Below are 27,156 nucleotides of genomic sequence, written 5' to 3' on the forward strand. Positions count from 1 at the left end.
GGAAGAAGATCTTAGGAGGGAGGTAGACTTTATTAATCACTTATTTCCTAAGAACCTTCTATTTTAACATAAGAGCATGGACCCTGGGGCTATATTACCTATGATTTGTATCCCAGCTCTGCCACTGGGTAGTTTGTGATCACAGAGTATCAAGGGGACAGGTTTGCACATCCCTGGGTCTAAGGGGAAGTCGGTAGCAGAGGGATGATGGAGCTGGGGGTGGGGGGTGTTCAGATGGACATGGGGCTCCTCCTCTGAGCCTGAGTTCTTTAACCTCTGTGTTTCCTAACTGTAAAATGGATTGATGAAAGTACCTACAGTGCTTACCTTATAGGGTTGTTATGAAAATTAAGTATATTATTATATAAATAAAGTAATGAGCTAGAATAAAAACCTGGCATATAATAAGCTTTATCTAAGTATTAGCTACTATTGTTGCATTAGTCATGGCAAAAAGTACTAGTTTTCCATTTATGTATTTATTTAAAAGTTCCCTTTTAAATTACTTTAAGTTACAAAGTGAGCTGATTTTAAAAATAGTTAAAGTTGGCCAGGCACAGTGGCTCATGCCTGTAATCCCAGCACTTTGGGAGGCCAAGGTAAGAGGACTGTTTGAGGCCAGGAGTTTGAGACCAGCCCAGGCAACATAGCGGGACCCTATCTCTATGAAATAATTTTTTAAAAAATTAGCTAGGTATCTTCTAAATAAAGTCTGTTTTATTTTTATTTTAAAAAAAATTAGCTAGGTCTGGTGGTGCACGCCTGTAGTCCTAGCTACTCGGGAGGTGATCACATCACTGCATTTCAGCCTAGGCAATGACTTGGGTGGGGAGAGGTTTCTTAAAAGTTTGTTGTAACAGAGTTTCACATATAGTACATGTGCATCACAGTAAAATAAGAAAAAAAAGAGCACTGTGAATAGAAGAGAGGTCTCAGATGCAAAAAATTTTCAATTGAAAGAGCATGATGTGAGGGCAGTACCATTTCTAAGCATAATCATGACTTTTGTAAATCCTAGAAAATATAACTTTTGTTGCTTCTGACTTTGTGCTAAGAAAATAGAATACCTAAAATCAGGTACCCAGTTGAAGGTAATATCTTGATGCACAGTTTCACCTAAAATGATGGTGACTCTAAAATAAGCAAAAAGAAAAGACAGTGGGGCTGGGCATGGTGGCTTACGCCTATAATCCTAGTACTCTCAGAGGCTGAAGCAGGAGGATCGCTTGAGCCCAAGAGTTTGAGGTTGCAGTGAGCTATGATGACACCACTGCACTCCAGCCTGGGAGACAGAGCAAGACCTGGTCTCAAGGGAAAAAAAAAATAAAAAAGAGGATAGAAAAATAGAGAGTTCTAGTGTTAACCTGGACATAAATTGATCCAAACCAGAGAGTTGGTGGAAAGGATGTAGTGTTCCCCATCTGCACAAAAATTTATCTAAAAACCACCTCACACTTATGCAAGTGTTTAACTCCATTACTTATCCTTTGCTTGTGGCACTGCTTCCTGATTGCATATTTTCTCTAAACTTGTGGTTGTGAGCCTACCATCAAACTACAACCCACTTCTCTAATCTAGTTGCCAGTTGTTCTTGATAAACTTCTTTTCTCCAGCTTAAGTTACCTACTAACAGTTCCCCATAGATACTCCATGTTTTCCACCTTCAGCCATTTTTTCATGTTACTCCCACTGCCTGGAATGCTCTGCCAGTCCATTTCATTTGCATTTCTGCAAGTCCAGATTCTATGATATAGTGGACAGGCAATATAATGAAGAGATAAGATCACAGACTCTGGAGCCAGAGTGCCTGAATTCTCATCCTTGCTCCACCATGTATTAGCTGAGTGCCCTGGGATTATTACATAACCTCTCTGGGCCTCAATGACCTCATCTGAAACAGGTGGTAATTCCTTCTCTCTAGAACAAATCATTCGCCCCTCTATTCCTATACTACTTTAAACTGTCATCTCCCTTAGAACACTTCTGTCAATTTTACATTATTCACACATGTTATTTCCCATAATGGATTTTAAGTTGCCTAAGAGCAAAATCCACTTCCAATATGTCTCTTTATCACCTACAGCTCCTAATATGATGCTCTGCTCACAGTATCTAATCAAATATTTCTGTGAATGGGTGGATATTTGGTCACGAGCAGGACACTTCTGCCAGCATACAGAGTCCTCAACTATTCTTACCACAACATCTTCTAAGATCTTAGTAGGGCAAGGTCTGGAATGAAATTCAAAGTGTTCATCAACTGATTTCTTCTTTGACTCTCGATCCTGGATTCTTTTCTCAATTTCCAAATCAAAGCCAATAGGCTGAGTGGGTGGTTTCACAGGTGGTTTCTTGGGCAAAATGGGCCCACCTTCAAGAATTCTGGGATCAAGTTCCCGTGCTTTGAATTTGTATCTGTAAGGTGAGAGTTCAAATGACAACCACAAAAAAATTTTTAATAAAATGAAAACTACCCAAACAACAAAGTGGGCCAAAACCAAAAAATAATCATTAAAATTACCCACTATGCACAGTAAAATTTCAACTCTCTCCATAGCCATTATCTTTACCTCTAGAACAAAGAATAAATGAGACAGTTCTAACATTCCCACTGCATTAAAGGAGGGGGCTTCTCTTCAGAGGAAGCTCCCTCTCTTTAAAAGAGGCATAAAAAGGAATGGAAGAAGAATGTAGGAAGTAAACTCCAATGCTAAGTTCCCATTTCCTCCACTGATTATAGTGGTAACAACCCCCTGGGTAGCCATAAAAGGGTGGATCTACCTAACCTAACCTCAGAGGATATTCCTTAATTGGAATCTAAGTAAGTTCTCCCACTCCAATCTCTGCATTAAATTTTTACCAGTTTACACTCCAGGACATCTCCATAGTCCCACTTTAGTTCTTTAATCATAGAGGCAGGGAAACAGCCTACAGAGCCTACAACTCAAACCCCATAAATTTTCATGAAAAGAAAAATATTAACTGTTATCCTTATAGAACTGAGAAGCAAGTAGGAAGGTTTCTGGAACTCTTCCTCAGATGGGACTTACTGTTGCAGTTTCTCAAGCTCCTCAGCCTCCTGCTCTGCTGCACTTTTGCAGGTCACAGGCCTTGCGCGCTGTTTGGTTTGCAGTATAGGAGTCTGTGGGTCTCTGGAGATCTTTGGCACAGAAGATTTGGAGGGTAACAGACCTATAAACCAAGATGACAGACATTTACCTAGCTCCCTAACATCCAGTTTACTTGTCAAGTGGTGACTCAACTAGGTAGCCCAGAGATGGATAAACAAACCACGGAGTGGTGGGCCCTTCCTACTTAGCTCAGCTCACATCTGTTAATCTAACAAACATTCAGTCCCTTCTTCTCCATCACTCTTTATTGAGGGTTATGACTAAGGTGGTAGCCTTTGAGTAAACTCTACTCTTATCTTCTGAACTTAAAATCCATCCATGTCTGATGGGTTCCTTATCATTGCACAGGCCTGTATTTTCTATTAACAATGCCAACTGTTTCACTTGTTATTGACAAATAAGATTCTTGCTTATTCCAGCTTTAAGATATATGGGCTTTCTAAATATAAAGTAATAATCCCAATGTTATGAATTTCCTAAAAGCATCTATATCAAAGCATCAAGACCACCTCCTAGAGAAAATCACATGGAGGCTGGGAATGGTAGTTCATGCCTGTAATCCTAGCATTTTCAAAGGCTGAAGCAGGAGGATCACTTGAGCCCAGAAGTTCAAGACCAGCCTGAGCAACACACTGAGAACCCCCTCACTACAAAAAATTTTAAAAATTAGCTGGGCATAGTGGCATGTGCCTGCAGTCCCGGCTACTCAGAAAGCTGAGACAAGGAGGATCCCTTAAGCCCAGAAGCTTAAGGCTGCAGTGAGCTATGATGACACCACTGCACTCTAGCCCAGGCAACAGAGCAAGACCCTGTACTAAAAAGAAAAAAAAAAAAATGGCAAATGGAGAAAGTAAAAAAAAATCTATGTCAAAGCATCAACATTAAGACCATACCACCACTCATAAAAAATATTAATTTTCCTGGTCAGGGAAAACCTTACAATTTTCATAATTATATAGAATGAGTCCTTTAATTTAGATCTTATCAATATCATATAACAGTGGGAGATCAAAACCAAATCTATTTATTTTAGAAATAAGCCATGCTTCAAATATACATACAACCGTTATTTAGCTATAACTATACAAAGTTTTTAATAAAAATGGCATAAAATAATTTTTCTATTTGCCATGAGTAGGATTCTAAAAGCAGGGCATATCAGACTCTAAAAGCCATATATTATTTAAAAAGGCATGTTTAATATTTAAATTTTATTCCATTAGAATAAAAAGAAATTTCATTATTTTCATAATATAAAATCTAACAAAATGATTTTAGCTACTAGAACATAATAACAATACTAAGAAATGCTGTACTCAAAAGAATTCATCTGGCTACTTAATATAGTGCTAAGCAACACCTATGCAAGGGTAGGGAAAATTTAGAGATCCTCAAATGACCAGATCCTCAAGTGACCTATACTCTCAAGAACCATTGTATACCACCTCCACTCCTCAGACTTCATCTTCCCTCTTATAGAAATTATTTTCATAAAGTGAGAAACTACAAGACTAGAATCCCCTCATCTGTTGACACCAAATCTACAAATCCACCAGCATTTTCACCCATTCCTCTCACTCTTCTGTCCTCCTTTCAAAGAATGGTCACTCCACCTGTGCCAAGTACCTCCATCCTACCTGCCTGCTCAAGGACTTAATCCATTGGTTATCTACTCTCTACTATATTTTCAACTTCTGAAAGGGACTTCTCAGCATTCAAATATGTTCTACCTCTCTCCCACCTCCTTTGACTCTTGCCTCTCCCTCCACATCCATAGCCCTTACCATAATTTGTAATGATCTATGTATCTCCCTCACTGAATTAGAAATTGATGTTGAGTAGTACCAAGTCCATTTTGTTCACCTCTATACCCCCTACACCCAACATAGTGCCTGGTTAGTAGTAGTAAAAAATTTGCTAAATCTATGAACAAAAACACACAACTTGAATGAATGAATTTCCTATAGGTAAGTAAATGCACCATCACTGTTGGTCACATGGCAAAGATATCCTCAAGGTTACCTTAATTCATTCCCCTTGGCCAGTTATTGACCAGGAGGATCATAGTTGATGGATAAACATGAACAGATAGCTGGGTGGTCTGAGAAATTCTAAAGTATACATTTGTTGTCTGCATGTAGTCACATGCCATACTTTAGTTGAAAAGCTAAAGACAAATTTGTGCCTAAGATACAGACAAAGGAGATTCTAGAGGAGGCTCTATCCAGCTACAATATTGGTAGGAAACTTACTAATATCATCCTTCTTGCTCCTCAAATGGTATCTGTTAGGGGTTCGTTTATGGAAGGCTTCAACCTGCTGTGCAAGGGGCACATATGTAGAAGCTGTTTCATCAAATGTTCTTTTCTTTCCTTGGGACAAGTTGAAAGGCTTGATAATGGTACATCCCTTAGTCACTCGGGCCTGTAAAGAGAAAAGTTGTTCCCCAAATGAAGGGTTATGGAAGAACTAGGATTTACCACAAGCCACACATTCAGCACAAAGGTTCAAAAGAAAAAGGGCCTATGTAAAGTCAAGATTATTACTCTCAAATTTGTCAGTCCTTGAGCAAGGACTATAATCAGTCTATTCCTATCCTTAAAAAAAAAAAAAAAAAAGAAAAAAAGGAAGACAGGATCTAGCACTTCACAAATTGTCTGTTCTGTAATAGTAAATAGGCAATTCTTCTCCAAGCATGTCAATGTTTTGAAGAAATTGGAGCAAACTATTTTAAAATTTAAAGGGGAAAAAAGCTGCAAAGATATCCCACCCTCAATTCCATTAACAAAACATTGATTGGAGGCCAGGTGTGGTGGCTCATGCCTGTAATCCTAGCACTCTGGGAGGCTGAGGCAGGAGGATCACTTAAGGTCAGGAGTTCAAGACCAGCCTGAGCAAGAGCGAGACTCCCTCTCTACTAAAGATAGAAAAAATTAGCCGGACGTGGTGGCGCACATCTATCGTCCCAGCTACTAGGGAGGCTGAGACAGGAGGATCCCTTGAACCTAGGATTTTGAGGTTGCTATGAGCGAGGCTGGTGCCACAGCACTCTAGCCTGGGCAACAGAGCGAGACTCTGTCTCAAAAAATAAATAAATACGTAAATTGACTGGACTTCTCAGTCTGCATCCAATCAGGTAGCTGAATCAGCAAAATTCCCCCATATGTCCCCCCAAACTGACTGATGAAGAAGCCTACTCCCTGGATCCTTGGCCCTTTCTTAGAAGATCATTAATTTTGATAAAACTGGTCTCCACTTGGAAGCAAAACTCTTCAAAGACCTGTATCTCAAAGGAAGAAACACAACCTCAGAGTTTACAACTGCAAAGGACTGACTTCAAAAAATGATGATGCTGACTACAAATGCAAGTAAAGATTATAAGCACTAGACTTTTAGTTAACATTGTTATTGTTTTTTTGGTACTTTGGTAACAAAACTGCACAGGATTTCAGTGGTCTGCCTCAACCCCATTTTTCCCATAAGCCCTGTACAGTCTCAATTCAGTTTTCACAGCAACTTGGTAAGATGGTTCCCAAAAAGGTAGAGTGATTTGTCCTAGAATGATTTGTCCAAAATCACATAGCTAACAGGGGGCAACGTAAGGATTTAAAACTATCCTAATTAAAAACATATGCTTCTCTCCATTGTAGTATTATAGTAAACACAAATGCTACACCTGAAATCCTAACTGAATTAGTAACAGGAATATTCATTTAGTCCATTAACTTACGGGAGATGAAGGATGCTTTCGAAGTTCAGATGTAAAGTTCACTTCCTTATACTCTTCTTGGTTCTTAGGATGTTGTTTAATGCGCTCATCTGTGCGAAAGTGGAAGTCAACTGATTTGGTTACCTGGCTCACTAATTTCTTCACAGGTTGCCCTGATAAGGAAGTAAAACACAGAGATAACATTAAGAATAGGGAACATCAGTAAATCCCCTTTTAATACAGTCCTTTTAGTGTTTCTATTACCATGGATCTAACTTCATTCACTATCTACGTGTAACCCAAAACTTGCAACAGTCCTCAAGGACACCAATATATGTGTCATATTCATTGAGTACTAATAGGTTTGAGGCCCTTCAGGCAGATGCAAACTATAAGGAGATAGCATAGGCAAGAAGAAGCCCATCTCCCGGGTGAGGTCAAAGCGCTGGAAGAACAAAGTAACTGGAACACTTCCTAGGAAAAGTGATGGATTGACTTTAAAAGCACACTTAGCTCTAAGAAGAAAACCCCATAAACTTCAGGGGTGTTTTTTCAGCCCAGTAATGAGGGCTTTATAACTATGACTCCGCCAATAATAATTGTGTGCCAGAGCAAAGCAGAACTGTGACCCTTCAGCTCCTTCATCATACTTTTCCTCCATAGATACAAACTGGATGTCACTCAGTTTTCTTTTCCTCTGCCTTTAGGATAAAATGGGAAAACAACAACAAACTGGCCTGCCCAATTACTTTATCTTCTATCTCAATCCTAGGTCCTTCTTTTTCTAAAACAAAGGAGAGGAATAGCATGCTCTAAGAAAGGACCAATGTATATAACATGTTCCAGGGACTGAGCATTGGGATATGGATGGAACCCACATCCAGCCTTCTAAACACACACATCTTTTTATGCTGACTACTAGGAAAGCCTTTTTTTGCTTTAGGGACCTCAAAAAAAAACCCTACCAAGATTAAAAGAAGCACCCCTCATAAATCAGACTCAACCAGAGCCAAGCTCACCTGCTCCTGCAAGAGCAAGTTTCTTGAATTCTTCATTCTTTTTCCGCATCTCCACCACCTCCTGCTGCATTTTCATTCTCTTCTCCAACTCTTGCTCCTCAGTACTTTTTAGAACCTTCCGCCTAAAGGACAAATCAGCAAAGGAGATAAGAAAAGAGAAGAGAAAGGGGCTCAATGATTCAAAGTACCTATAGGCATTATATAATGTTTTTAACTTGTGATAAAATTACCATGAAAAACAAAAAATATTCTAATAAACAGATACTGACTTAATTATATGACACTATAAAAAAAATCAAGATGCAGACTATTGAAAAAATTTCAGAAAAATAGCTAAAACAGACTTAGAAGACATTATAAGAGATCCAGAAATCTGACTATATAATGATTAGATTTTATGCCACAAGAAAAAATAATTAAAAAATGAGTAGAGGCCAGGTGCAGTGACTCACGTCTGTAATCCTAGCACTTTGGGAGGCTGAAGTAGGAGGATCACTTGAGGCCAGTAATTTGAGACTAGCCTGGTCAACATAGTGAGACCTGGTCTCCACAAAAAATAGTAAAATTAGCTGAGCATGGTGGCACACCCCTGTAGTCCCAGCTACTTGGGAGGCTAAGGCAGGAAGATTGCTTGAGCCCAGTAACCTGAGGTTACAGTGAGCTAGGATCCACTGCTCTCTAACTAAAGCAACAGAGTGAGACCCTGATGCAAAAAAACAAACAAACAAGAAACAGTAGAATGCGGAATATATTTGCAAAGGCGGCAAAGGGTTAATATACATAAAATAACTGTAATAGAGAGAATAAACATAGAAGTAAAGCCAACTAGGGATCAAATCTCAACTATGTCATCTCATTTTCTGCCAACATGATCTTGAGAAAACTATTTAACCTCTCTGTGCCTCAGTTTTCTCCACTGTAAAATGAGGAATAAAAATATTCATGCTCATAGAATATCCACAACTGTTAAATCAGATAATGTTTCTGAAGTGCTTGACACATGGTAAAGTGCAATACAGAGTAGCCATTCTTAGTAATGAGAATATCACTAACACTACTTATAAATAAATAAAAAAGGAAACAGACAATTCACTACAGAGAAAATATGGAGATGATGTTTATAACAACAATATAGTCTTGTCAGCAAATAAAAATTAAAATAATCTGATGCTGGGAGTTGGGGGGAATGGGGAGATGATGGTCAAAGGATATAAAATCTCAGACACCAGGAATGTTTTCTGAGATCTATTGCATAGTATGATGAATATAGTTAATAATGGTGTGTTGTACATTTCAAAATTGCTAAGAGAGATTTCAAATGTTGTCACCACAAAAAATAAGTATTTGAGGTGACAGATATGTTAATTATCTTGATTTAATTATTCTACATTGTTGCCATAAATCATAACATCACTTTATAGTCCATAAATACAATTATAAAATTATCAATTTACAATGAAATTTTTTTAAATAATTTGGTACCATCAATATTATATCAATTAAATTTGAAGCAATTGTAAAAGTTAAAAAATACAGAAGAGACTATAATATTTTATATTTGAATAAAAATATTCAAAGCTAATGGCACTGTGATTTGGTACTTTTATTTCAGAAATAAAACTGACAATAAATATCAACACCCCTAAAACCAGTCATACCCTTTGATCAAGGAATTTCTCTTTCTTTATTCCGAGACTAAACAGAAATGGCTCTGCATATAAAGTTACTCACTATTATAGTAAAAATTGGAAACTACATTTTCAACAGGAAATGATTAAATATAATTTGATAGAATATTAACAATCTATCAAGAAAGGATAAATGTGAAGATTTTGTGGCAGCACAGAAAATAAATGAAGTAGTCTCATGGTAAGTGAATAAAGCAGAACCTAAGCTTATTTATTAACTGACTGTGAAAATATACATGTTACTTAGGAAAAAGCCAGTAGAGAGCTTGGAAAAATGAACATTATTCAATTTAAGTAGTACAAATCTTTACTTTTTCCTTTTATATTTATTTTAAATTTGCTTTAATAGTCTGTTTTTCTCACTGTTTAAGATTTGAGCATCCTCTAGGACACATATAACAATTCATCTCACCCTAGTCATAGCTTTAGGAGTTTCCCAAGCTCCAGGTGCACCAAACAGATTGCAAATATACATTTTGTAATTTTACGCTACTCATTCTGAATTTTAAATTCAGGAAAGAAACTTACCTTACTGGTAGTATACGAGGCACAGTATGTCTGTCCTTGGCTTTCTCGGGGGAAGATTCATTCTTTTCAGAAATATCTTCATGAGCACTGCCTTCTTCCTCCGGCTTCTTTTTCGTGTTAGAACTTGAGTTTAAAGGACAAAAAATATACTCTTAATTCCCTAAAGCATATCTCACACCACCCTCCTCCCCAGATCTACCACATGTGGCTTAAATTTTCTCATTCTTTAGGATAACAAGCATGCTTCAACCACAAGATTCTTCCAATAGTATCATTAGATCATATATTCCAATGACTCCAATGAGTAAACTTCAAGAAAGCCAACAGAAGTCAAGGTTAGAATTGTCTAGTGGTGGTTCAGGAGAATAAGGAGGGATTCTACCTGCTCACTATCAAATGAACAAACAATAGTTAGTTGCCTTCCCAATCTAGTCTATCTCTTTCTTATTAATAGAACTCCAATTTGGGGGCAAGCAGCAATGTACCAAGCTACAAGCAAGTATTATACTTGTTTTGACAGCCTCTACTTCAACTAGAGGACCCAAGTGATATAGTCTGGGCAACTGAGATATAATTTAAGGGTTTCTGGGAAAGATTTCACTCTCCTGATATGGGTGCTGCCCCTCTACAATACTCTCCTTCTCTTGAACGTAGATGTGATACCTAGAGATATAGCAGCTGTCTTGTGATAATGAGGCAATAAGCAAAGGCAAAAAGCTAAGAAACACAGAGCAGCCATCTTGAGCAACAAGTATGAAAATAAAAAGCTAAGTATTACTAACTGATCACAACCAGTTACAGATTTCTTTATTCCTTCACTACTCCCACTGTTTCACTTGACTAGGCTTTAAAAAAAAAAAAAAAGCTAAGAATCAGAGATACTAGGTTTGGCATCTTTCAGCCACTGAACCAAAGCAAACAACTTTTAGACTTCTGTGAAACACATAAGTCATTATTAAACCACTCGACTTTAATAGACTATTCTTTGAAGGAAAACACATTTCTAACTGATAAAAATAAGACCAAGCAGCACCATATATTCAGCTTGTTATTAACCATAGAAGCAAACAGGGGAAAAGTATAAGCCAATTAAGATTTGAGCACCCTACAGGACAAATGTAACAATTCACCTCACCATAGTCACAGTTTTAGGAGTTTCCCAAGCTCCAGGTATATCCAAAAGACTGCAGATGTACCCAATTTTACTCTGTTCACTCTAAAGTGTAAATTCAGGAAAGAAACTTACCTTACAGGTGCTATACAAGGCACAGTATGTCTGCCCTTGGCAGTAAGAAGTTGTGGCTACTTACACTTTCATTTTTTTAAGGGGTGGAATTTCATCAGTGACTACAGGAGTGGCACATCTTTTGGCTTTCATTTTTACATGGTCTTTTTCTTTCTGTTCCAAATCCTTCTGAGCAGAGAGTCTAATGGATCTTCTATGATAGAAGAATTGACAAAATGTATCTATAATGAATATATCAACTACAGATATGCAAACGTTCCTCAGAAATGTGAAAGGATATCAAACTATAAGGAGCAATAAAAATTTAATGTTATCTCCACTCTAAAGATCTAATCTCTCTTCTCTTGCTGATAGCTTTTGAAATTCAACCATAAAATTTTGGTACTTAAATCCATTGATGTTTGTAAATTAGATATTAATAAAGCTGATTAAAACAAAAAAAACTTGCCGGACATCACCTAGTACAACCCCCTCCTTTCACAGGTGAAAGTCCAAAAAGATGAGGTGACTTGACTCTGTTAGTCACCTTGTTAGTAACTAGTCACAGCTAGTTACTTTCAGACTTGAAATTAGACATCAGATATCCTAGAAATTGACTAAGGTATTTATTTTCACCTTTTTCTTTTAGCTGCTCCCCTACCCCTTTATTTTTTTTGGTAAAATATAACACATAACAAAACAAAAATAAATAGTTAGATGATTACAAAGTGAAGACTCACAAAATCACCATCTAGACCAAAATATAAAGCACTGATGACCATTGCTATCTTGACTTTCACAGTAATTATTACCTTTTCCTTACTGTTTTACCAAATAAGAAAATAAACATGAATTCCATAAACATGCTATGTTACTTTTAGGCAAAAACAGTTTCCATAATGTAATGAGACTGCTGCAAGTATTCTTTCTTGTCTGATTTATTTCATTCAACATTATGTTTGTTTGTTTGTTTGTTTGTTTTTTGAGACAGAATCTCACTGTGTTGCCCCGGCTAGAGTGCCGTGGCGTCAGCCTAGCTCACAGCAACCTCAAACTCTTTAGGCTCAAGCAATCCTCCTGCCTCAGCCTCCCGAGTAGCTGGGACTACCATGTAGTCCCGGTAGCATGCGCCACCATGCTCAGCTAGTTTTTTCTATATATTTTTAGTTGCCCGGTTAATTTCTTTCTATTTTTAGTAGAGATGGGATCTCGCTCTTGCTCAGGCTGGTCTCGAGCTCTTAACCTTGAGCGATCCTCCAGCCTCGGCCTCCCAGAGTGCTAGGATTACAGGCGTGAGCCACCACGCCCGGCCTACTATGGTTAATTTTATGTTATGTGAATTTCACCTTGATAAAAAATAAACTAAAATAAAGGTGAAATAAAGACATTTTCATAAACAGAAACTGAGAGGATCTATCATGTATGAGCAGACCTACACTACAGAAAATGCTAATGAAATTTTTCAGGGTGAAGGAAAAGGACACCAGATGATAACTTGGATTTAGAGGAAGGAATGATGAGCACCAAAAATAATAAGCAGGTAAATATATGTATTATTGCTTCTCTTAATGTCTTTAAAAGACATATGGCTATATAAAGCAGCACAAAGGATGGGGAGGAGAGGGACTACATATATTCTTATAAGGTTCCTATATGCTACCCAAAGTAGTTGATTCAATATTAACTTTAAATGAACTGTGAAAAGTTAAAATATGTGTATTATAATCATAGAATAATAATTTAAAAGAAAAAATAGCAAAGAAATATAGTTCAAAAGCCAATAGATGAATTAAAATACTAAAAAATATTTGAGGCCAGGCGCAGTGGCTCACGCCTGCAATCCTAGCACTCTGGGAGGCTGAGGCAGGAGGATCGTTTGAGCTCAGGAGTTCGAGATTGGCCTGAGCAAGAGCAAGACGCCATCTCTACTAAAAATAGAAAGAAATTAGCTTGACAACTAAAAATATATAGGAAAAATTAGCTGGGCATGGTGGTGCATGCTGGTAGTCCCAGCTACTCGGAAGGCTGAGGCAGAAGGATTGCTTGAGCCCAGGAGTTTGAGGTTGCTGTGAGCTAGGCTGACACCATGGCACTCTAGCCCAGGCAACAGAGTGAGACTGTCTCAAAAAAAAATTAAATTAAATTAAAAAATAAAAAATATTTGAATGATACAAAACACAGAAAAGGAAAAACAGAGGTACAATAATAGCAACAAAAAAATGAGATGAATACAAAACCAATAATGGCAGATGTAACCTAACCAAATCAGTAACTATGGGAAATAAAAATAGTAAAAACAAATTGCAAACATTCCAAGCAAAAAGCAAAGATTGTCAAACTGGATTAAAAAAAAAGCAAGAGCCAACTAAGTGCTGCCTACAAAAGACGCACTTTCAAATCAAACGCAAAAGCAGGTTCAAAGTAAAAGAATAAAGATACTATGCAAACACAACCACAAGAAAGCTTAAGTAATATCAGAGAACAAAGAGATACATTTGACATCAGGAACATGTAACAGTTATATCTATACAAGGACTTTGGAACCAGACTGATAAGGGTTTGAATCCTGGCTCTGAAATAAACTTGCCTTGGGCAAGCAATTTAGTATCTCTGAGTCCTTCTCTATAAACTAAGCATACCACCTACAATTCATAAATATTATGAGAATTAAAAAAGGTAACATAAAGAGTCTAATGGAGTATGGATACATAGTACATGCTCTGTCCAGTAACTACTCCTTGAACATTATTATAACCACCGCTTTTGAAGCCCCAAACAGTCTTACCTCTGTGGCTGGGCTGGAGTCTTTCTTGATATGGCTCCCTCAACTTGCACTGAAGAACAAGCATTTGATGCAATGGATTGTTCCACAAGATTTTCCTTTTCTGCCTCTTTGTAATAAGTGTTGCCAACTGCAAGAGACCAAAAACTAGTCAGCAGTCAAATCCCAAGGAAAATAGTCAGAGATGACAGACATAAATACATTAATATATACATATGACTTAATACAGTACTCTAGATTTATTTTTCTTTTTTTGTGACATAATCTGTTACATGTCAGAACTCTAGATTTAAAATTATGTATTGTACATATATAAACAGTATATATATATGATGTGTACATATATATATAAATATCCTTCCTAAGCAATGGAACTCTTAGTTCCAGTGAAATCTTCTGCAGAAGACCAGTTTATAAAACTACTTTGGTTGAAATAGAAATTAAGTATCAAAGGACCTGCCTATTTGCCAGTGTAAGGTACCACCTTAAAAAAAACATACATCCTAGGTGGGGTGCAGTGGCTCACGCCTGTAATCCTAGCACATTGAGGGGCCAGGGCGGGAGGATCCCTTGAGGCCAGGAGTTTAAGACCAGCCTGAGCAACATAGCAAGACCTCATCTCTATAAAAAAAATTTTTAAAAATTAGCCAGCTATGGTGGCATACACCTATAAACCCAGCTACTCAGGAGGCTGAGGCAGGAGGATCACTGGAGTCCAGGAGTTTGAAGTTGCAGTGAGCTATGATCACACCACTGCACTCTAGCCTGCATTATAGAGCAAGACCCTGTCTCAAAAAAAAAAAAAAAAAAGGTAGTAATCCTAGCACTCTGGGAGGCTGAGGCGGGAGGATCGCTCGAGGTCAGGAGTTCGAGACCAGCCTGAGCAAAAGCAAGACCCCGTCTCTACTAAAAAAGTAGAAAGAAATTATATGGACAGCTAAAAATATATATAGAAAAAATTAGCCGAGCAGGGTGGCACATGCCTGTAGTCCCAGCTACTCAGGAGGCTGAGGCAGGAGGATCACTTGAGCCCAGGAGTTTGAGGTTGCTGTGAGCTAAGCTGACGCAATGGCACTCTAGCCTGGGCAACAGAGTGAGACTGTCTCAAAAAAAAAAAAAAAAAGGTAAAATAAAACTGGATATCCATATATAGACCCCCATCCCTCACTACATACAAAAACCAACTCAATGCCAGACACTGTGGCTCATGCCTGTAATCCTAGCACTGTGGGAGGCTGAAGCTGGAGGACTGTTTGAGCTGAGGAATTCAAGACCAGCTTGAGCAAGAGCGAGACCCCGACTCTACTAAAAATAGAAAAATCGGCCATTCATCAAGGCATGTGCCTATAGTCCCAGCTACCCAGGAGGCTGAGGCAGGAGAATCACTTGAGCCCAGGAGTTTGAGGTTGCAGTGAGCTTTGATGACACCACTGAACTGTGGTATAACTGAACTGTTACCTGGGGTAACACAGCGAGACTCTGTCTCAAAAAAAAAAACAAAGTTCCTTATGTTCTGATCTTATAGACAATATTCTGCAGGTTTAGTAACCTCCAGCGTAAATGTCAATTATCTTTTAAAATCAGATACGTTACTCAAAGAATTCTTGTGCACTAGCAAGAAGGCAAGCAGTAAACTCTTCTCTTCTGCTATTTTGTTTCCCAGACAAACATAGGTTACGTTAAATCTTGTAATAAAAAGAAAACAGTTACGTATCTGGCAATAAAATTCTATATTAGCTTAAGTTCCAACAGATCGTTAGTTTTACATTTATCATGAAATGAATTAGCCCATTTCACCAATAAACCAAGGAATATAGCATTTAAGTAATTTTCCCAGATTGTCAGGCTCCTAATACACTATCCCACCATTCTACCAAGGAGCTTTTTTTTCTAAGATGTTTTCTTACCTGGTCTCAAAGGTGTGATAATAGCTTGCTGAAGATTAGCCTTTCTCAAAGGAGTTTTACCCTGAAAAAGCCCTGCTGTCCCATTCTTCCCAAGAAACTTATTCTCCAAATTGGCCTTCTCCTCTGTGAAAAGGTAAGATCATCATTGTCCAAACAATCAGCAAGGGATCCAAACAAATTAGTACCATTAACTTAAAATAGGGGCTAACGCCCCCTACCGGTATACTTCCAACTCATTTGTCAAGTACAAGTGGGTTCCAGCAATGAAAAATAAATGAATACACAATACACTCCACAGATAGACTGTAAAAATAATCACTAAAACACTGGCAACATTGAACAATGTATTACAGAAATGGAAAAGTGCAGATTCTGCATTGTGAATAATTTCTTATCTTTGCTTGATACACATTTAGGTCCATACAAGCAAGGATTGGCCTTATCTACCCCCTAAATACATCATGTTCCTCTTAAAGAAAACTGTAGCCACCAGGATCTGTAGGGCTTACAAGGGACATCTTATAGTCTTATAGAGCTTCTTTCTCAATGGGGTGATGAGTGGGGAATGTAGGGTATATAAGACTGGAGCACAGCTAGGTTCTCTCAAGAAATTTTAGCATAGGTTATACTGTGCCCAGAAGCCAGTGCAAAGCAGTGAAAGGTCTGTTCTATCAACAGCCTACTGATAGGTAGGGCGTCAGGAATGCAGTGAGACCAAGCAATAATACATTCTGATTGCAACTGTGTAAAAAGATATGATTATTTGAGAAAAAAATTGGAAGGTAATATATTAGAACTAAGGTAGTTTTCAAAACTAGTGGGATCAATTTTTTCCTTCCAAACTACATTTAATAGTATTGTTATGCTAATATTTCCTTTTTTTTTTTTTTTTTTGGAGACAGAGTCTTACTCTGTTGCCTGGGCTAGAGTAGCACAGCTTCAGCCTACCTCACAGCAACCTCAAACTCCTGGGCTCAAATGATCCTCCTGCCTCGGCCTCCCAGAGTACTAGGATTATAGGCGTGAGCCACTTCGCCTGATCCCTCTTTTTTGTTTTAAAGAAAAACTTAGAAAAAAATTCTCAGACAGCCCAGCCATCTCCTCAGGGTTCTAGTGAAACAAAGGCATGGGGAAGACCCCTGTAGGACAGCTGGCCCTCTTATTTATCCTTCCTCCCATAATACTTCTCCTCCTCTCAGGATCCCCACTGGATACCATTAAAGTCTTTTTCCAAGAGAATGGCATCACATTTGGACAATGCACTGTGAGTGCATTGTGGTAAGTGGTAAGTGTAGCTGTGATGGGATCACTTTTGTTCCCTATCACATATAGATATTGATTGATCTTAATAAGGAAGATGGAGGCCAGGCACAGTGGCTCACACCTGTAATCCTAGCACTCTGAGAGGCCAAGGCAGGAGGATCACTTGAGTTTGAAATTGCTGTGAGCTAGGCTGATACCATGGCACGCTAGCCTGTGTGACAGAGCAAGACTCTATTTCAAAAAAAAAAAAAAAGAAAAGAAAAATTTGGCTGGGCATGGTGGCATGTGCCTATAGTTCCAGCTACCGTGGAGGCTGAAGCAGGAGGATCATTTGAGCCCAGGTGTTTGAGGTTACAATGAGCCATGATGATGCCATGGCATTCCACCCCAGGCAATAGAGCCAGACACTGTCTCAAAAAAAGAAAACACTTTAGGAGGCAAGGTGGGAGGATTGCTTCAGGCCAAGAGTTCAAGACTAGCCTGGGCGCTGGGCGCAGTGCCTCACGCCTGTAATCCTAGCACTCTGGGAGGTTGAGGTGGGAGGATTGCTCAAGCTCAGGAGTTCAAGATCAGCCTGAGCAAGAGCGAGACCCTGTCTCTACTAAAAATAGAAAGAAATTAGCTGGACAACTAAAAATATATATAGAAAAAATTAGCCAAGCATGGTGGCGCATGCCTATAGTCCCAGCTACTTGGGAGGCTGAGGCAGAAGGATTGCTTGAGACCGAGAGTTTGAGGTTGCTGTGAGTTAAGCTGACACCACAACACTCTAGCCTAGGCAACAGAGTGAGACTCTGCCTCAAAAAAAAAAAAAAAGAGACTAGCCTGGGCAACACAGCAAGATCCCATCTCTACAAAAAAATGAATTGGGAGAGAGGTGGTGGGAGGGAGGTGAGCATAGGTATAAAGTGCAACACAAAAGATCCTTGTGATGTTAGAGCTATTCAATATCTTGACTGTGATGGTAGATACACGAACCTATACAGGTAACAAAATTGCAGAGAACTTAATATGCATACACAAAAAAAAATGCATACAAGTAAAGCTGGGGAAATCTGAGTAAGACTGGTGGACTGCCAATTGCAAAGATGTGAAAACAACCCAAGTGCCCATCAATACATGAGTGGATTAATAAAATGTGGTATATGTATACCATGGAGTACTATTCAGCTACAAGAAACAATGGTGATATAGCACCTCCTGTATTATCCTGGATAGAGCTGGAACCCATTCTATTTAGTGAAGTATCCCAAGAATGGAAAAATAAGCACCACATATACTCACTGTCAAATTGTTTTTTTTGTTTTTTTGGTTTTTTTTTGAGACAGAGTCTCGCTCTGTTGCCCAGGCTAGAGTGCCATGGCGTCAGCCTAGCTCACAGCAACCTCAAACTCCTGGGCTCAAGCAATCCTTCTGCCTCAGTCTCCTGAGTAGCTGAGACTACAGGCATGCGCCACCATGCCCAGCTAATTATTTTTTTCTATTTATTTGTAGCTGTCCAGCTAATTTCTTTCTATTTTTAGTAGAGAAGGAGTCTTGCTCTTGCTCAGGCTGGTCTCGAACTTCTGACCTTGAGCGATCCTCCTGCCTCGGCCTCCCAGAGTGCTAGGATTACAGGCGGGAGCCACCGCACCCAGCCTTCAAATTGGTTTTAACTGATCTACACCTAAGTGCACATATAGGAATAACATTCATCAGGTGTCAGGCAGATGGCAGTGGGGAGGAGGGGATGGGTATATACATACATAATGAGTGCGATTTGCACCATCTGGAGGATGGACACGCCTGAAGCTCTGACTGAGGGCGGGGGCAAGGGCAATATACCTAACCTAAACATTTGTACCTCCATAATATATTGGAGAAAAAAAAAAAAAAGACTGGTGGATTGTATCAATGTCAATATCTCAGTTGTGGTATTATACTCTATACCCAGTGATAACAGACAAAGTCATTATGTGGCTGGCATCACTATATTCAGGTTTCAGTCCTGGAGTTTCAGTGAACATTGTTTCACCTGGATTTTCCCATATATCTCTAAAGCCTAAATATTTGTCATTGTGAACTACAAAATAACATTGATTTTTACTTATAGTCCATTACCAAAATACGGAGCATTTCAATTATTTCTATCACAACATGAATGACAAAGTGCCTTGGTATAGAAAGGAGTTTATATTTTATATTCTTGCAATCCCTTCTATTTTTGAAAAGTCCTCAGCATAAAGCAAGCCACTAATCCTTAAAATGGCCAGAGATCCTAGGTGGGTGCGCAGACCTCCAGCCCCTATCCCCTCACAAAAAGGCCAGAGAAAGCAGACACTTACCAAACCATGAATCTACGTTTTCAGTATCTTCCTCATCACCCAAAGATGTAAAATTGATGAAGTCCATGGGGGCATCATAGGAATAAGAGGTTTCAACTTGTGACATTGCTCCCCACTTAGCACTCTTGCAAGAGTATTTGGATCTCTTAACAGGTAGGTAACCTTCTGAAGAAAGAAATGGTTCAGAAACTTAGTTGCACATTAATCTGAGGTATTGATTGCCCACAATTACTTTAGTTTTAGGATCATGTTTGCAATTTTGTAAACCACTCAGAATTTATTGAAAATATGCCTTACTTTTTCTAATCGACCTAAAAGTTAGTTTTTTTTTTTTTTGGTAACGTGAAGACACTCTGCGATAAATACGTTTAGAATTAGAAAGAGTCAAAGTTTGATAAGTACCTACAATATGCCATGCACTGTGCTGGGTGTATTACATTCATTATGTTATTTTCCCTCAATCTACCATTTTCTTATTTCTAGCCTCCTCTCATCCAGTTTACTTTCTCTCTGCCCTGAATAACCCAACTTCTGAAACACACCATTAATTTTTATACCTACCAACCAAAATTTTACTCCTCATTCAAAGTCCAATTCAAATCTCTATGAACTCTTTCCCAATTTCCACCTATTATACATAATTGTTGCCTCTCCAAAGCCATAGTGCTTTGTTTATATATAACTCCGCTATAACACTTATTATCCAATTTTAAATTAGCCAACTATATAAATGTCTCTCCCAGTAGACTCTAGGTTCCTGAAGACAAGGGTGGATTTTACTCACTAGTATTTACCTCATCCATCCACAGTACCTTATATATAGTAAGAGTTCAGTATAGTTTTGCCAAATATAGGTTTTCTTTCCTTAGAAATATTTTCAAAGTACACTATTCCTAGGCATGAAGAAAACGACTTTGAAATATACGTAAAAGGAACGGCATGCAGAATAAGTAACAGGAACAAGCCAAAGAAACAGGTCCATACCTACTCGTGTGCACAAAGTTTTACACTCTATCCTGTGGAAACCTGTTTAAATTTAAAGTCAGCCCCACTCCAGCCCTATTTAGTTAATAAAATAAAAAGTAATGTGAAAAATAGCCTAAAGGCCACTCTCACTGGCAAACAATTTGCCTGTGAAACCCAATGAGCCATTTGTCTTTATCCAGGGAACAACATGTACTTAAAAGTATTCTGTGTCTTGGAAGGGAAGTAGATATCAGTAATCACTTGCATAAATGTTTATTAAATTAATACCTTTATTTAAACTCTTATTTTATCATAAAAATGCATGCTTATTAAAAAATAGATTAAAAAGCTTTTATTAAAAAAAGTCTATCATGCCAAACTATCCCAGACTTCTTCCTTCTTCTCCCTTATATGTATACACACACACACACACACACACAGTTATTTTATTTGTAAAAAATGAATCACTGACATTTTGAATTTGTTTCTCATATTGTATTTTTCTGTGTCAATAAATATAAACATATCATCAATTAATGGCTGTACTGTAATTACTTATCCTCTATTTTTAGCCCTTTTCCAATATTTTTACTTCAAAGATACTGGTGGAAAAATATCTTTGTAGTTAAATTTCTGTGCACATCCACAATTCGTCCCTTAAGATAAATCCTAAGAGGTGGAATTGCTGGGTCAGAGGCTCTTGAAACATACTGTGAAAATGTTCATCAGAAGAATAATACTCATATTACCAAAGGAATGTGCCAGTTCCCCAAACTGTCACCAACTCTGGGCACTAACAGGCTTCAGTACTCATTTTCTCTAACTATATCACTCTAGCCATACTCTGAGATAAATCATGAGATTAGTTACACCCACCCTACATTGCTGCTCAGTGGTTTGGCCAGCATTTCATAGCTTCTATCAGTGGACTAGGGTAATTCAGAAGACACTTCCGGGCTTACAGTGTCTCCGGAAACATTTGTTATAATAAATATTTGGTTTATATACTGATATACATCTAGATATCAGAGAACTTCATCTTCCCATGGCCTCTCCTATGAACTAACTACAGCCAGAATTCCACAAATACCTTTATAACAATGCTCTAATTGAGGGACTTAGTGTAGAAACATGACATTTTAGAAGTGGGAGAAATCTTAGATAACACCTAACCTTTGCAATTTATAGGTAAGTATTAATTAAAGCATAAAGCATTCTCCAAGATCACACAACAATAATGCTAATGACGATGGTACAAAACAGTTGCCAGAGGCTGAGGTGGGTGGATCGTTTGAGCTCAGGAGTTAGAGACCAGCCTGAGCAACAGTGAGACCCCGTCTCTACTAAAAATAGAAAGAAATTATATGGACAGCTAAAAATATATACATAGAAAAATTAGCCAGGCATGGTGGCACATGCCTGTAGTCCCAGCTACTCAGGAGGCTAAGGCAGGAGGATTGTTTGAGCCCAGGATTTTGAGGTTGCTGTGAGCTAGGCTGATGCCACGGCACTCTAGCCGGGGCAACAGAGTGAGACTTTGTCTCAAAAACAAAAAAAACAAACAAACAAAAAAACAGTTGCCAAAGGTACATGCCAGGTACCATGAAGTACTAAATATTTACTATTTCTTTTTTTCTTTCTTTTTTTTTTCTTTTCTTTTTCTTTTTTCTTTTTTTTTTTTTTTTTTTGAGATAAGGTCTCACTGTGTCACCCAGGCTAGAGTGCAGTGGCATCATCATAGCTCACCGCAATCTCAAATCCTGGGCTCAAGTGATCGTCCTGCTTCAGTTGCCCAAAGTGCTAGGATTACAAGGCATGAACCACCACACCCAGCCTAAATATGTACTATTTCTAATGCTCACAACAATCCTGTAGAGCAGCAATTATGATTCCCCATCCTAGAGGAAGCTCAAGATCGGATAGATTAAATGATTTGCCCAATATCACAGTTATGCAAAAACAGAGCTAGATCTAGAACTGAGGCTCCTGACTTCGGTGCATTGTTCTTCCCTTATCTGCCCTTTTACCTTGTGAATTAGAAAGCATGTTAATGTAGTTAAGGTCTCCATTTCCAAGTAAATCCATTCTCCATAGTCTTTTGCCCTGAACAGGGGTTAATGATTATTCCCATTCTAAATTTTCCACTCTCCCCCATTTCTACCTTCATTATTCAATTTATGTCAACAAATTCTTTGTAGTGGTTCACTTATACTCTACACTTGCTAGGGGCCATTACATGTAGGCTTGATAATATCTGAATTCCTTTCCTGAAATTCTATGTCCTCACACAAAAAGTAGAAGATCTAGTCCCAGACACAAAGGAACTTAACATCTACATAGGAACTAAGGTCCTATCACACCCAATAAATAAGAGTATACAATATCTAAATTATATAGTATGAACTCTAAGTATGAAGAGAATTAGAGATTATCACGGCTGAAGTCAAGCTATGATTAAATGTTTTTCATTGAACATCATCAAAACAGTAGTTGGTATATTAAAATGGAAGTGACCTCCTTGATAGCCACCTTCTAAGCTTAGAATAGCTATGGGACAGTTCTGGCTGCCCATGAAAACTAAGCAAGAATCTGAGGGATTCATACAAAAATTTTTACTTTCCTAATATAGCTATAGCCCTTGTTCCCGCCCTTTCCCTTTACCCTTTTTCTTGCCTTAAAGGCAGATGTAATGTCTAGAGCTACAGCAGCCATCTTGTATACATAAGTAAATGGCCAAGAGAACAGACATAGGCCTTGACATCACGAAGCTACTGTTCATCTTTTTTTTTAATAATTTTTTTTTTTTTAAAGGCTGGTCAAGTGAAGCAGTGGGAGTGGAGAAGGAACAAAGGAATCTGTTAACTGGTCGTGCTCGATTAATTGTAAACATCACTGTACTTGGACCAACCAACTAAGCTACTGATCACCAATGATCAAATATCAGCAACCACCTACCTCCAAACTTCTCATGTGAAAAAAACAATAATCTTTTTCTATAAGCCATTACAGTCACATTTTCCATCACTTACAGCCAAAAACAATTCCAACTAACATAGAAGTCCAGAATTCTAGTCCTACCTCTGACATTTACTACATGTATATGAAAACAGGCAAGTCACTCTCTCTGCCTAGCTACTTCCCATAAACAACTAATTAGCTATTTCAAGTACTATGAAATACACTACCATAAGGTATTATCACAGCTTATACCTTTCCTCTCCTTGACTACATTTCTATTCAAAGGACCATGAGTGAAAGATTCCACAGTGACTAACAGTGGTTAAAATTCCCTTACTGCAAGGAGGAAGTTTTCCTGTTCTTATGAACAAACATGCTGGGAGACATGGGAAAATCTTGGATTCCCATGATCTTAATGGCTAACCTGGGTCACTGGGAACGTTTCCCAGGCAGGAATGTAATGAAGCTGGGGGAGGGAAGAGGCAGGAATGTAATATGCGGCAACCCCATTTAGCCTTCTAAACACCATGATTCCACCAAAGCATGCTGCTGAAAACCACCTGGAAAGTGTTCAAATTTAACCCTTCACATTATTTTTTTTTCCTTTTTTTTTTAAATTTTATAATTTTTTTTTTTTGAGACAGAGTCTCACTCTGTTGCCCAGGCTAGAGTGCCGTGGCATCAGCCTAGCTCACAGCAACCTCAAACTCCTGGGCTCAAGCGATCTTCCCTCCTCAGCCTCCCGAGTAGCTGGGACTACAGGCGTGTGCCACCATGCCCAGGTAATTTTTTTCTACATATATTTTTAGTTGTCCATATAATTTCTTTCTATTTTTTAGTAGAGACAGGGTCTCGCTCTTGCTCAGGCTGGTCTCCAACTCCTGAGCTCAAACAATCTGCCCGCTTGGCCTCCCAGAGTGCTAGGATTACAGGCGTGAGCCACCTCGCCAGGCCCATTTTCTTTTTTAATTATGAAGATATGCTGCTAGCTCTTTAGAGGGCAATTTGCATTTTTACTTTTGATAGATCTTACCAATTTACCTCACAGGTACATACTTATGCATGTGTAAGTATAAGAAAGTTCACTGTAACACTGTTCATAAAAGCCAAAAAAACTAAAAACCCAAATCTCACCAATAGGAGATTGGTTGAATAAATTATGGCAAAACTGTATAATGAAATATTAAGAAACTTTAAGATTAGGTAACTGAGTAAATGTGGTGAAATGTACAGAATGAGTTCCAAGAGCTATTAAGTGAGAAAAGCAAAATGGAAAAGAGTGTATTCCCATCTGTTTTAAAAAGAGAGAAAAGGCAATATATACTTACAATATGTATTTGTGGAAGGAGACACAAGTGAAAACAGTAATTGAGTCTGTGAAGGGAGCTGGGAGGTCTGGGTTAAGGGAAATTTTTTCACTATATGAATTTTCATACTCTTTGAATATGTTTTATTATATAAATGCATACCTTTTCAGTTTAAAGAACTGCTTAAACAGTATTTATTTTCCCCTAAACCTATGTTTGCAGTCCAGACGACACTGGGCTTCCTGGAATTTTTATTAAATATTCTTTTTTGGTTTTTGGAGACAAGGTCTCTCTTTGTTGCCAGGGCACAATGGCAGTGGTATGTTCATAGCTCACTGAAACCTCAAACTCTTGGGCCCAAGTGATCCTCCTGCCTCAGCCACCCATGTAGCTGAGACTACAGGAGTGCACCACCATGCCTGGCTAATTTTTTCTATTTTTTGTAGAGACAGGGTCTCTCTATGTTGCTCAGGCTAGTCTTGAACTCCGGACCTTAAGTGATTCTCCCACCTTAGCATCCCTAAGTGCTAGGATTATAGGTGTAAGCCACCACACCCAGCCATAAATATTCTAATGTAGCAATAATTGTCAAATCTCTTGATTTTTGGAAATAATGCTCCATATTTTTATGGTCTATAAATTGTCTACTAACAATTTATCCAAATGTTACATATTCTCTAATATTTCCATATAGAAATAAAAATGATTCCTGGGCACTGAATTCATAAAAAGGTATATAAACTTGAAGAAGTTAGGCCGGGCACGGTGGCTCATGCCTGTAATCCTAGCACTCTGGGAGGCCCAGGCGGGAGGATCAAGGTGGGAGGATTGCTTGAGGTCAGTAGTTCAAGACTAGCCTAGCCTAAGCAAGAGTTGAGACTCTGTTTCAAGGAAAAAAAAAAAAAAGGAAAGAAAAGAAAACATTAAAAATAGTAAGTTATTAATTACTGAGTACTTAGGATATGCCAGACACTGTAGGCAGTGCTTTTACATGTATTAACTCAATAAATCCTCACAATAATCCTATAAAGAAGGTACTGTAATTATCTTCATTTTACAGATGAGGAAACTGAGGCACAGAGAGATTTACTACTTGTTCACAGTCATACAGCTAAGAAGTAGCAGAGCCAGGCACTAAAGGTTGAGTTCTTATCCACTGCCTCTCATATTTATTTAAATATAGACATTTAAATAGATAAATAACAAATGTCACAGAGCAAGAGACAAAACGATTTATAGGTAATAACTTCTGAATACTGTCGGTGCAGGCCAAGCACCTTACTAGGTACTTCACATAAATCATCTCATTTAAACTGCATTATAATATAGAAGATAGATAGTATCATCACCATTTTGTAAACGAACCAAGCTCAGAGAATATAAGCTACTCCAAAGTTACCAAACTAATAGGTGGTAACATTGAGTTTTGAAAAGACTAGGTCATACATGTAACAAAACAACACATGTACCTCCAAAATATGTACAACTATGATATATCAACAACAAAAAATACAAATAAAAACCCAAAAATGTAAAAATAAAAGACCAGGTCTGTAGGAGTCCAAAATCTGGGGTCTCTTTAAATGCCCAGAGTTTTCCTATAAATATTCCTTCACAAAGGAGGTAGATAACCAAATTATACCAACCTGCTAGACAAATACAAATAAATTCTGCTCTATACAAAAACGAAGCATTCCTGACAAGTTGTTCATAAAGAAAAGTTTGGTAAATTAAAAATCCTGTTTTAAATATATTGGGAAAGTGCTGAACTGAATCTTCCCATAAAATTAAAAAAAAAAAAAAAAGAAAAAAGATCCCTCTTTTTCTAAGTGTGTACTTTTGCATATAAAGTTTTTGCTCTACACAAGATGGAGGTTAGTGAGAACCTCTCAGTGGATATTCTACAGTAAAAGAGACTATGAAGAGGGTTTTCAAGCACCAGAAGAAGAAGAAAGGCTTTCCTCTGAGGTCAAGGACTACATTTGATTGTGCAGAATAAAAGGTAAGAGGCGCAATCCTAAGTCCACCTCATCTTTATTTAGGTGAAATTTTAAAACCGAAATATTATTTTTCTCTTTTTTAGAAAGCTACTTTTGAGCTCTCTTTTGATTTAGGATGGCCAACTCAGGAAACCATCTCCTCTACTTGCAAAAAGGGAACAGATAAACAAATACATATCCATAGAGAAGTCTGACTCTCTTGGATGAAGGCTGATAGCACAGCTACATGAAGAAAATCAAGAGTAAATACTGGGTCATGACAGTTTCACCATGCTGCTTTCCCGACAAATAATAAATATGAGGATGTGAAATCTTCAAGAATTAAAGTCCACAGGGCCTAGGGAGAAAT

The 27,156-nt window shown here is 38.1% G+C and overlaps 1 protein-coding gene across 3 annotated transcripts in view; it reads right to left on the bottom strand.

The window, feature by feature from the left end:
* Positions 1–27,156, bottom strand: part of TPX2 (TPX2 microtubule nucleation factor) — a 52,943-nt gene that overhangs the window by 19,538 nt on the left and 6,249 nt on the right. For all 3 annotated transcript variants that reach the window (XM_045529486.1, XM_045529487.1, XM_045529485.1), the window contains 10 exons: positions 19,577–19,741; positions 15,990–16,112; positions 14,086–14,212; positions 11,386–11,514; positions 10,076–10,198; positions 7,860–7,981; positions 6,862–7,013; positions 5,384–5,555; positions 3,051–3,192; positions 2,199–2,415 (listed from right to left, as the gene is read on the bottom strand). In XM_045529486.1, the coding sequence (XP_045385442.1) occupies positions 2,199–2,415; positions 3,051–3,192; positions 5,384–5,555; positions 6,862–7,013; positions 7,860–7,981; positions 10,076–10,198; positions 11,386–11,514; positions 14,086–14,212; positions 15,990–16,112; positions 19,577–19,682 (1,413 nt within the window). In that variant the 5' untranslated portion in view covers positions 19,683–19,741. The remainder of the gene's footprint in view (positions 1–2,198; positions 2,416–3,050; positions 3,193–5,383; positions 5,556–6,861; positions 7,014–7,859; positions 7,982–10,075; positions 10,199–11,385; positions 11,515–14,085; positions 14,213–15,989; positions 16,113–19,576; positions 19,742–27,156) is intronic.

This window comes from Lemur catta, chromosome 17 (assembly GCF_020740605.2).
Source record: "Lemur catta isolate mLemCat1 chromosome 17, mLemCat1.pri, whole genome shotgun sequence".
NCBI classification, from domain to species: Eukaryota; Metazoa; Chordata; class Mammalia; order Primates; family Lemuridae; genus Lemur; species Lemur catta.